Source organism: Hypanus sabinus, chromosome 27 (genome assembly GCF_030144855.1).
Source record: "Hypanus sabinus isolate sHypSab1 chromosome 27, sHypSab1.hap1, whole genome shotgun sequence".
NCBI classification, from domain to species: Eukaryota; Metazoa; Chordata; class Chondrichthyes; order Myliobatiformes; family Dasyatidae; genus Hypanus; species Hypanus sabinus.
The window spans coordinates 9,073,774-9,085,959 of NC_082732.1; the positions used below are offsets into that span (position 1 = coordinate 9,073,774).

General features: G+C 39.9%; 1 protein-coding gene across 13 annotated transcripts in view; it reads right to left on the reverse strand.

The window, feature by feature from the left end:
* Positions 1-12,186, reverse strand: part of disp3 (dispatched RND transporter family member 3) — a 626,857-nt gene that overhangs the window by 288,404 nt on the left and 326,267 nt on the right. For 12 of the 13 annotated variants that reach the window (XM_059951724.1, XM_059951723.1, XM_059951719.1 and 9 more), the window contains one exon: positions 6,578-7,650. In XM_059951724.1, the coding sequence (XP_059807707.1) occupies positions 6,578-7,532 (955 nt within the window). In that variant the 5' untranslated portion in view covers positions 7,533-7,650. Of the gene's footprint in view, positions 1-6,577; positions 7,651-7,828; positions 7,876-12,186 lie in introns of those variants that run through there. The other variant, XM_059951726.1, reaches the window with a different exon arrangement.

Sequence of the window (12,186 nt, forward strand, 5' to 3'; positions counted from 1 at the left end):
TATTAAGTTTCTAATAAAGTGACTTAAAACATTAAATGAACATCAAAAACTGCAAATGTTGGAAACCATTTTAATCCCTATCCTGACATGTTGGTCCATGGCCTCCTCTTTTGCCATGCTCTCAGGGTGGAGGAGGAACATCTCATATTCCATCTAGATAGCTTCCAACATGGCAGCATGAACACAGATTTTTCCTTCTGTTAATTTTTTTTTCTTTTGCCCTCCCTATTCCCTCTTCTCCTATTCCCCAAACTGGCCTCTTACCTCTTCTCCTCACCTGGCTATTACCTCTTCCTGTTTCCCCCTCCTCCTTTTCTTTCTCACATGGTCCAGTCTCCTCTCCTATTTGATTCATTCTTCTCTAGGCCTTTACCTGATTTCACTGATCACCTTCTAGCTTGTCCTCTCCACAATGACTGGTTATTCATTTCCATATTATTGCCTAATCTGCTGGGTTCCTAAGGCATTTTGTGTGTAGCTTTGGATTTCCAGCATTTGCAGAGTCTTTTGTGTTTATAGATTTAAGTAGAGAGTGGAAAGATGTTTAAAAAATGACATGAAAGTAAATTTATTATCAAGGTACATAAATGTTACCATATACAGCCTTGAAGGCAATTTTCTTCCAGGCATTTACAGGAAAATAAAGAAATAAAATAGAATTTATAAAAACCTGCATAAACAAAGACTGACAAACAACCAATGTGTAAAAGACGATGAATTGTGCAAATAAAAAATAAATAATATTGAGAACATGAGCTAAAGAGTCCTTGAAAGTGAGTGCGTAGGTTGTGGAATAAATTCAGAGTTATGGTGAATAAAGTTATCCATGCCAGTTCAGGAGCCTAATGCTTGCAGGGTATTAACTGTTCCTGAATTCTGTTGGGACCAAAGGCTGTTGTACCTTCTGCAAAATGGTAGTAGTGAGAAGACAGCATGGCCTGGATGGTGAGGGGTCTTTGATCATAGATGCTGCTTACTTGTGGCACTGCTCATGGTACCACAATGCCTTAAGGTACAGATGACCTGGGTTCATTTCCCATAGGAGTTTGTACCAGGTGACCAGGTGCGTTTTCTCTGGGTGCTCTGGTTTCCTCCCACAGTCCAAAACCGGCTGGTAGGCTAATTCGTCATTGTAAACTCTCCCATGATGAGGCTGGGATTTCATGGGGAGGGGGGTTGCTGGGGTGCTGTGGCTCAAAGGGCCCCCTCCATGCTTATCTGAAATAAATAAAGGTGCTTGTATGACGGGGAGGGCTTTCCCCATGAAGGACTGGGATGTATCCACCACTTTTGGTAGACTTTTCCATTTCTGGGCATTGGTGTTTCCATACCATGCCACGATGCATCCAATTAAGATCTCTCCACTCTCCACTCTGCATCAATGGAAGTCCATCAGCACTTTAGGCGGCATGCCAAATCTGCGCAAACTTCTGAAAAAGTAGAGATGCTGCCATGCCTTTTTAAAGATACAACATACATGCTAGTCCCAGGACAGATTTTCTGATATGATAATACCAAGGAATTTAGTTACCGACCTTTATTGCCTCCAATGCCCGAATGAGGACTGGCTCATGGCTCTCTGGCTTCTTTCCCCTGTCCTCAATAATTAACTGTTTGATTTTGCTGATGTTTGAGTGAGACGCATTGCTCAGTGACATTTTCAATCTCCTTCCTAAAGGTATTTGACTTCTATCTTCTTCAGACCGAGAGTGGTGTGGAGATGGAATAAGTTGTCAGAGGAAGTAGTTGAAGCAGATACAATAACAAATGTTAAAAGATTTATGGATGGATATGTGGATCAGAAAGATTTACAGGGATATAGGACTGGGGCAAATGGGACTCACTTAGGTGGGCACCTTGGGTGGCATGAGTGAGTTGAGTTACAGAGCCTGCTTCCATGATGTTCCATGTCAGAAAGAAACAACAAGTTATCTAAAGTTGGAGAACTCAATAGTGAGGTTGGAAGCCTGCAACATGTTGAGAAGAAGATAAACTTAAATTTTATCTTGTAGAACTAATGAAACGTTAATGTTGTTTCTTTTTCTGAGGAGATTCTGCCTGACCTTCTGAGTATTTCCTGCATTCCCATGTGTGATTAAAGTAGAATTTATTGTTAACACTAGGGGTTCTCTTTCCGCTGGTCAGGATTGACCATGGATATCGTGCCCTAGCCGTCTACGTGATATGCAAGACAGGGCTATACGACATGGAGACCAGGCTGTGGCCCATGTAGGGGGCACCTCTCTCCATGCAGCTGATGAATCCAAAGGAATGGCAAAGACTGATGAGGTTTGGCACCAGCGGCATCACGGTGAGCCTTAGACTGAACATGGGTGTCTGGATTTTTACTCAGAGTTTTACCCCAAAGCCATCCCCATGAGTGGGTATTGCTGCAAGGCAGTGTAAGTTTGAGATCAGAGTTTTCCTTCTCCTAGATGAGCTGCCAACCACGGGCTTACAAGCCTCATCTACCTGAAGCAACTGGTTTTAAGGCGTGAGTAACCCACCTTTACCTCTTCTCTTGTCAGTAGAAATGGTTCCACTGGGCTTAGTAGCTAAGGCACACTTGAAAGCCAGGAGCTCGACTTGGTTGTCAGAGGCTATTTGGGAGTATTGAATATATAGTGGGAGCTTAACCCCAGTATCACCCCTGGCTATAACAATGTTAAGGAACAGAAAAGTCCACTGACCAATCTAAATTAGTACTATTTTTAAACAAACACTGTAGGACAAATGCAGGGGAGGTAAGGGTTTATTTCGAAAAGGCAGGTAGGTGGAGCTGAGTCAATGGCAGAGTAGGTTCCACAGGCTTGATGGCTGACTCCTGCTCCTATTTCTTGTGTTAATATGAAAGAGTTCATCTAGGGCATAATTCTATTCATTACCATGATGACTGTAGCTGATAACAGCACAAAACTATGTTCAGTTAAAAGCAAGTCAAAGAGAGACGCTGTCCTACAGCAGCAGACTTTATACGGTTATTACTATTTGAAATCTACAACCTCATCTTCCTGAACAATTGGAGAGATGAGAATTAAAAGCAGTTTGAAATGTATGACTGGTCTGGTCGAACCCAAGAACTGTTTATTGTAAAGCAGTTTTCCTGACTTTCCTTTAATTTCTTTGATGAGATTAAATTGATGTTCTCTATTTAGGGACCAGCTTTGCCCCAATCGTTCAATGGAAACCTTGAATAATTTCCTCTTCCACACTATTTATTATTTAGTGATACAGTGTGGAGTGGTCCTTCCAGCCCTTCGAGCAGCGCTGCCGCAGCAACCGCGACAACCCTAACCTAATTACGTGACAATTTACAATGACCAATTAACTAACCAGCAGGGCTTTGGGCTGTGGGAGGAATCCAGGGCATCCGGGGAAATCTCACGTATGCCACAGGGAATACGTACAGAAGGCACCAGGACTGAACCCCAACTCTGATGCTCCAAGCTGTAATAGCTTTTCGCTAACCGCAATGCTTTATTTTTTATTAATGAAAAAACATTTATTTATTTATTGACTGATTATCTATAACCTACAGTAGTTTTCATGTCTCACACTGTACTGCTGGCACAAAATAACAAAGTTCATGATCTATGTCAATCGTAATGAACGATTCTGATTTGGATTTTGACTCCTTTGATTTTTTTCAGTTCCAGTGAGAATAGATCCAGTTTCACATCTACCACCTTAAATCTAAAATCTCACATTGTTATTGCAGTGTGCAGCCTTGCACAACAATACCATTAAACAGCACTTGCACATCACCTTTATACGGTGGAAAAGGATATCTCCAACCTTCCCAAAGGAAATTAAGTTGGCGTATCTTTAAATAGAGAACGGGCTGACTTCTGCAGCAAGCAGCAGGGTGAAGTGTGTTGCAGTTTATTTTTGTGCAGTTTCTCTGACTCTTGCTTGTGATGAATGTGCAACTGTAAGATTACAATCGGCAGCTGATTACCAAGTGTTATGAACTGTAACAATTTAGAAATGAACCAACAGCAATAGAGTTCACCCTTGGTTCCTGGTTTTGATGTTAAAACCACTATCTTTATTAGCATCTACTTATAGCAACTTAACCAAGATAAACAAAGTTAACAGTGTTATGTGTACGTGTGTGTAAACTATTGAGCTTGGGGGGAAACAAGGCTAAGAGTCTTCAGATGGTTAAGCCTGAAATTTCAGTTCATCCACGGAATAAATGACGGGAGAGAGATATTTGTAATCCAAGATAAAACACAGTGAGAAGGCAATTACGTCGAATTCCACAGGTTCCACGATGGTAATTAATAAATACCAGTGGTCAAAGATCCTCCATCAAACCATTCCAAATCCATATACGAATTCCCACCAGAGTGATCTGTCACGGGCATGTCGTCTTCAAGGGGTCACCACATTACACACCCAGGCAAGGGTTAACTTCGAGTGGTCCCACAGGACATTCCTAAATCCACTCCTATGGATTGCATGAAGTGACAGCCACACATTCGAAGTGCACTGGATCGATAATCTACCCACCCTTTGAGTATAGCAGAGTTCCAAATCCCCAGCTTCGACAAGTTGGAGCTTCTACCCTTTTCCAATTTCGCTACTCTCTCTCTCTCTCTTCTTCTGACTGACCCTCCCTCTTCCGTCCTGACGAAGGGTCTCGGCCTGAAAAGTTGACTGTTCATTTCCACGGATGCTGCCCGACCTGCTGAGTTCCTCCAGCGTGTTGTACGTGTTACCTCATTCCTTAAGTTTTGTGTGTATTTCCTCCCCTCATATTGTCAATACCGCCATCTAAACACACACTAGGATTCTTGTTCTGAATTTCTGATTGCAGACAAAGTACACAACATAAATCTTAAAGCCAAAATAAAACATACAATATGTTTGTTATCTCGTTCAGTTTAAATTTCCAATGCACTTAAGCATGCTTCTCTATTCCCTACTGAAGATTGAACACAAATAAAATACTGCTGCAAGAGCCTCATTTAAGCTGCATGAGCTCTCATGTAGCACTGAGGCCAGACCATGAATCATGTGTTGACATACCTTTTAGGCTGTGTGTGTGTGTGTGTGTGTGTGTGTGTGTGTGTGTGTGTGTGTGTGTGTGTGTGTGTGTGTGTGTGTGTGTGTGTGTGTGTGTGTGTGTGTGTGTGTGTGTGTGTGTGTGTGTGCCCTTAACTTCTGGTGGAGTTGTCGGGGTGCTGTCATGACAAGCTTTTTGCACCAATCGTTTTGGTGATTGCTCATCATACAGCATGTCTTGGGCATCTGAAACCATCTCTCTCCAGGTTTTTGGAGCCGGCTGGATTCGAACTTGGGAGCCTTCGCTCCGAAGTCCGGCACTGATGCCACTATGCCAACTAGCCAGTAGGCTGATCAGGTCCGAAATTACAAAAAATTGCAACTTTTCAATCCCCAACACTTGTGCATCAATTTTTTTGGAGGAATTCTATAGGAAATAGAACTTCAACTCAAAAAAAAGGTGCTGAAGTTGGTACAATATTTGGAACAAGTGATCATTCACCTATATAATTGCTCAGAGCTCTTAAGTATGATAACATTTGGCAGGGAAGTTGAATTACACTCAGAAACTGCTGGAATTGTTACAGGCTGTTGATTCATACTAGAGCATTTACAATAACAGCACAATCCTGCAAGGTAACATCCAAAGCTAAAGGCAATGTGTTTTTTCTGAATGAGTGTACGCTCAAATTAAAGTCTTTGTACACCAGGCATTCATTCAAAAAAAAAAAAGATGTTGGATTAAATACTATGTGCACAAGAGAACTGGAATATTTATTAGAGTTTCATCCATTTTTATAATACTGCACTGAAAGAGAAGATGTCATTGGTTTTTCGATTAAGCAATCCAAATTAGTTCCACTCTCTTCTCCTCATCCCCAGTCTCTTGCAAATTTTTTAAAAGTATTTTTGAAACTGCTGTTGAATCATCTTCCAACATTTTTGTAGGTTATGTATTCTTGAAAGCAACTGAATATGTAAGCAACATTATCTTCTAACATCTAGTTATACTGATCAGTGTTATTGTAACTGTACTCATTCACTTGACTTGAACTATTCCACAAAAACTTTGTGATTTTCAAGATCATCTTAATGATGAATTCTAAAACCTTCAGTTAACACTTTTATCAATAATTTTTCTAGATCTATATTACCTATTAGAAATTCAGCTTTCCTTGCTCTGTTTTCTTCCTTTATATTTATTCATTCCTTATTTTCATTTTCACATTTACCTTTCAAGAACTATTCCTTCTGAGAAAAGTCTTGTAATGTTATGACCAATTGATTTATAATCATAACCGTATATTTATCCATGGAAAATGGCTTTCCTTTAGACTGTCTTCTTCAGTTACTGGCCAGACAATGTATCTCAGTGACTGATTCCTGCATTGCTGTATAATCAGTATTAGCGGCAGAGAGGAATGGATATTGGTTTGTCTACTAGGGCAATTGTATTCAGAAATAATGAGAGGCTTGAAAGTGTACATCAGCTGAAATTGTTGCTCATATCAGCTCTTAGTTCTCATCACATAATTTCATTAGCATACAAAATCAGATGACGCCTTACCGTGAATATCTGCCAGCTTCTGTCCCATTCCATCATAGTATATTCTTCCACCTTGTGCAGTTGGGAAAAAATAAGTCATGAGGGAACTGGGAGGTGAGCAATAGGAATAGGAACCAAGTGGCATGTCTTTCAGAACTTCATGGGGTTTCCAGCAAAACTCTCGAAATCTAGGATGGTCCATGACTTTCTTTTCAATGTCATGAATTGTCAATAAACGCTCTTTGGTGAAGATGTTCCTCTCATCATCACCTCTTGCCAGAAATACAAGTTCCATCCTCCACAGGGCATGTGTCTGCGTATCTCCGTTAACGTAAGTGCTTGGATAGTTCTTTTGTGACACAGCCCTTGCTTGTCGTATTTTGAATCTGTCGTAGCTCTCATTTAAGCCTGAATTTGAGATCAAGTCTCTTTTACGCAGTTGGATTCTATCCAGCCATTGGGTTTCACTTGATTTATGAATAGTTTTACCTTGGGTGGCAGTAATAAACTCTGAATTATTACTGTGCAGTCTCTGTAATTCTTCAATGATGAGTTTCTCCAGTGTTGCAGATGTGTACTCAGCCAGGTCACGTCGGTTTCTCCCCCAAGACCCAAACTGGGACTTTAAAGCAAGGGTCAACGCATCAAAGTGCTGTGAGGAAACATGGTTACGAATCTCAAAGGCATTGTAGGATATATCTATGTCGAGGTTAGAACAATGCATAAACATGAAAACAGTGAGAACTGTTGGAATCGTGCAACCTATTACTAATATTAAGGCAGTGCAATATGGGTTAGTAAATATCCACCCAACTGCTCCCCAAAAGCCTTTAACTTTCAAATCATGGAACAGTCTTTTAAAGCTGCAGTGGCATTTCTTGCAGAGTTTTTCACCTCTGTGGGAGCTAACCGACACATCGTATTCTTCTTCTTCCAGCCACAAATGTTGCACCAAAGGGTCGTCATCACTTTCCATTTTAATATCTGTTCCAAGGAAGGAGGTGTGAATAGAAAGAGAAGAGAAAACTGAATTGGACCCTGGACTCTCCTCGTCTTCAGTATGTCTTCCAAGTGAACATCCAATTTAACAACATCTACAACAGAAAATACAAATAAATAAATTTTATTACTTTTAAATGAGGGGACACCATAAATATTTAAAGAGATTTGCAATAGCACTGAGGCACACAGTATTAAAATTTAACTCAATGCAATGAATCAGCCAATGGCTTGGAAATTATATCATTATTTCTGTAGAGTTATTGTACTTACACTGCCATAAACTGTAAGAATGATAAACTCAGTGCATTATGTCCCAGAATCCTAGAATACAGGATGAGGACATTCATTTCAATGTGGCTGTGTGTATCAAAAAAATAACATTTTTTTGATATCAGTCTCACAGTCATGGATTTCCATGTACATACCCAAGAACTGTTTAATTGTTAGGAGAGTTTCTGCCTCTACCGGACTTCTCTGGCATCAAGTTTCGGAATCCTACCACCCCCCAGAATGGTAAAAAAAAACTTTATTTTTCTTCTCTAATCAGAGAAAAAATTGCTTTACATTTGTACCCTTGGTTTCTGATCTGTCTATTATGGCAAAAAGGTCCTTAATTTTAATTTTATCAAAGTTCTTCGTAATTTTAAGTTTCAAGTAAGTTTCTCCACGGCTTTCTCTGTCCCAAAATATATCAGACCAGGTTGCTCAATCTTTCCTCTCTGCTACAAAGCTCTTTGTAAACCACTTTTGCACCCTCCTCTGTGTCATTACATCTTTCTGCCAAAGTGGGGACAAGATCTGTACACAGTTCTCAGGCAGGGATCTAACTAGTATCCAATATGATGCCAACTCTTCATATTCTTATAATATATACCTTATCATATATACACCTATATCAACCTTACTGTGTTATAGCAGATTCTACAATTTTATCACTTTTTTAATCTAAATTCCCTAATAAGGATTTTCCACATAGCTGTCTTATGTTAATAAGCTTTAATTTTACTCATTTCTATCAATGGAAAGATTCTCTTTGCATCTGCTTGATCAAACTTTTTCATAATTTTCAAGGCACATCAACCCCATACCACTCCTTTCTCTAAAGCAGGGGTTCCCCACCTTGTTTATGCCATGGACCAATGCCATTAAACAAGGGGTCCACACACCCCAGGTTGGGAACCCTTGCTCTGAAGAAAAGGATCGTTGACATTCCATTTCAGATTCTTTTTCTAAGAATTCAATATTATCAAATCCCATCAGACTCACTTCTCAAATTGTAGAGATCCCCGCACCAAGAGATGGGATGTCATTCTCCAGTTTTGAGTATTTTTTCCAATCTCCAGATATTGCATTAAGCATTGAACTGGTTCACATTGGGCTGACTGAATTCATCATTAGATGTAATTCATCTTATTCCATAAGTCCTTTCAGAAAGGTGCTCCATTCTTGAGTGAATTGAGTGCATAATAATATATTGTAAAGTGCATTCTTGGCAAGGAAACAAAAAATTCAATTGCTCATGACTTTTGTCAGCATTTCAGTTGAAAATGATTTCTTTTAAAAATAAGCAAAGTTTATCTGGTATTATCTCTGCTTTCTCATGAGAGAAGTTCTATTTAAATCAGCTTGTTATTCACAGATTGATTTTAACTTAATTCCTGTCTCTATTCATATCTTTCGCAATGATCTGTTCAGGAATATACATCAAAAAACCAGAAAATCAGAAGCCCATTACCTTAAATAACTGATGTATGACTGGATGCAGTCATTAGAAGCAAACACACCTGTTATTCCAGTGGAGTTCAGATCTGGTTGCTGAATGTTGAAATTGATAATCGACAACTCGCTGTTGCATGTAATGTTTTGTGATCTACACACTGTGCTGGGCTACAATGGCCAGTTTGGCTCTATTGCTGCTGTGCTCACCTTTATTGACTTGGGAGGCTGACTTGTCTACGGTTGAAAGCATCCTTACTGTTGGTCTGGTTTGGCGATGTGAAAGTGCAGGAATATAGGAAGTTGTAAGGAATTGTAGGCTCAGCCCAAAACTTCAGTTCAGTTCAGTTTCAGTTTATTGTCATTTAGAAACCACAAACGCAATGCAGTTAAAAAATCAGACAACATTCTCTAGAACGCTATCACAAAAGCACACAACAGAACAGCCTACATCAGAAAATCCATGGAACGTTTGGTAATCCCCAAATCCAGAGTCTGGAGAGGCTGCTGCATATTAATGTCAGGCTACCATCTTAGCGTGTTCCCTGGAAAGGAGCTACCAGACTAAACAAGACTGCCCAGACACACCAAGTCAGGAGACCAACTCTACCACCCAACAAACCAAAAACTAAAGCTACAAGACCTACACAAAACCAGATAGTTACATATAGTTACAGTTAACATATAGTTACAACAGTGCAGACAATACCATAATTGTTAAAAAAAAAACAGACCATGGGCAGAGTGAAAATAGTCCAAAGATGCTAAAAGACTATAAGTTCAAAAAAAACCACCACACAGTTTCCACAAGTCCTCAGGGTCCCAATAGGCTCGTCATCTCGCACAGGTGGCAGAAGGGAATACCCCCACTATGGACTTCCACTGTGCTGGACTCAGCCTCGCAGACACAGCACACAATGAAAGCTCCGTCGAACCCAGCCTCGCAGAAGCAGCACACAGTGAAAGTGCCCCAACCGCAGCGGACTCTGAGTCTGTCAACCCTCTGACCATCCCCTCCGGCACAGCCTCTCTGAGCACTATCCTCTGCCAAGCGCACTACGATGCCCCTGCCAACGGCCACCAGCAACGCGACCCTGAGGAGTGGGGGCCTGTTCTTCTCAGCAGAGACCTGGACCTCACAACAGCAGCAGCAACAAAGAAGGCCTTTGCAGGAGATTTCCAGAAGTTCCTCCGTGCTCCCATGTCTGTTTTTCATCAGATTAGAATTGTGCACGGCACCCCGCTTAACAAACGACAGATATCAGCTCCACAGTTCCCACTGCAAACTGCGTCATGCCGCCATTTCATTCATCACAGCTCATCCCTCCCCACAAGCGGTTTTTTCTACAGATCTCCAGGAAGTTTTGCCTCAAGGAGGCAACATCCATTGTCAAAGATTCCCCACCATCTAGAGATCATGCCATCCTCTGGGAGCTGCCACCAGATACAGAAGTTTAAGTCTCACACCGCTAGTTTCAAGAACAGTATCTTCCTTTCAACCATTTGGTTCTTTAAACAATTGGCACAAACCTAACCATGACTGAAGTTTAGCAACACCATAACCACTTTCATCACTTTGCACTGAAATGGACTTGGGTTTTTTTTGGCAAAATTGTATACTTTCCTTTAAAAATGAGCATAATTTAGTTGTCTTAATGTGATAGCTGTGTGCCCGTAAATGCTGCTGCAAATACAATTTTCACTGCACCTGACCATACTGTATGCGTACTTGTGCATATAACAATAGTCTCAATTTTGACCTGAGTCTAACGACGCTAGAGCTCTGAACAACAAACCTAGGCTGGTGCAATACAACAGTTAAAATAAATCCATCGAATAGGGCAAAACACCAAGAAATATGACTAGTTTAAATAATTGCAGTAGGACTGAATCTTAAGCATGTGCCTGCTGTTATTAGGTTACAACAGAGGTGATAACAAAACTGTTATCAGAGTGCTCATTGTTATTCCACTGAAAACCGGGTATAGAAATCTATGGGCTGTTGTTAACATTCCCTTCTTCTTCTACTATAGATTGTCCATTTTGCAATATCTTCTGGAGTAATCTATTAAATCACTGAATTGGCAGCATCTTCTGCTACTTCTGAATAATATTTGCAAGTAAAACTGAAAATTCCATTACTCTTTATTGAAAGGCGACTCTGTGAATCCTTGATGGTGTGCTACAGCATAGCTCCAACTTAATTGCATGCTTGATCCTAAGAAGAGGAAACCTGTTATGTTTTGTAACTCCAAAACATCAAACTAATTGAAAGAAAAGCACAGGAGCCTGGGATAACGCGTCTACTTCATTTTTCCCTTAGCGAAGCGCACACTAGTGATGTGGTGGTGCTATGACATATGGTATTCACATACTTCTTACATAACCCGTAATGAATTATGTGAACAAAGAAAGGATTGCTTAATCAAACAATATATTTACAATATTACTCAGATATTACCCTGAAACATCAAACACACAACGATCCCCTCTGCTTAGCTATAAACTCCAACTCAATATAGAATGCATCTCAACTCAAATACATAGCAGATTCATGTCCAGTCATCTTATATATATTTAAATATATGCAGTAATCTATATAATACAACTACTATATAGATTTGGGTAGACCCTGTTCTAAGTTCATTTGACTTTCCAGCTTTTAGCTTCGACATTGATGATTATGTATTCTTGTGAGATATTATAAATAGCCCTTTTTATTTTCTCTTCTAGTTTTTCTTTTTTTCTTTCTTTTTTTGCTTCTTTTTTCTTCTTTATTAGTTATTAGATTAGTAGGTTAGTTAATTTTGCATTATATATATATTTTTTCTTTTTTCTGTTTTTTTATATCATATATTACAAAATATCTAGACTTACCATGTTCATACATATACTGTGTGGTTCATGTTTTG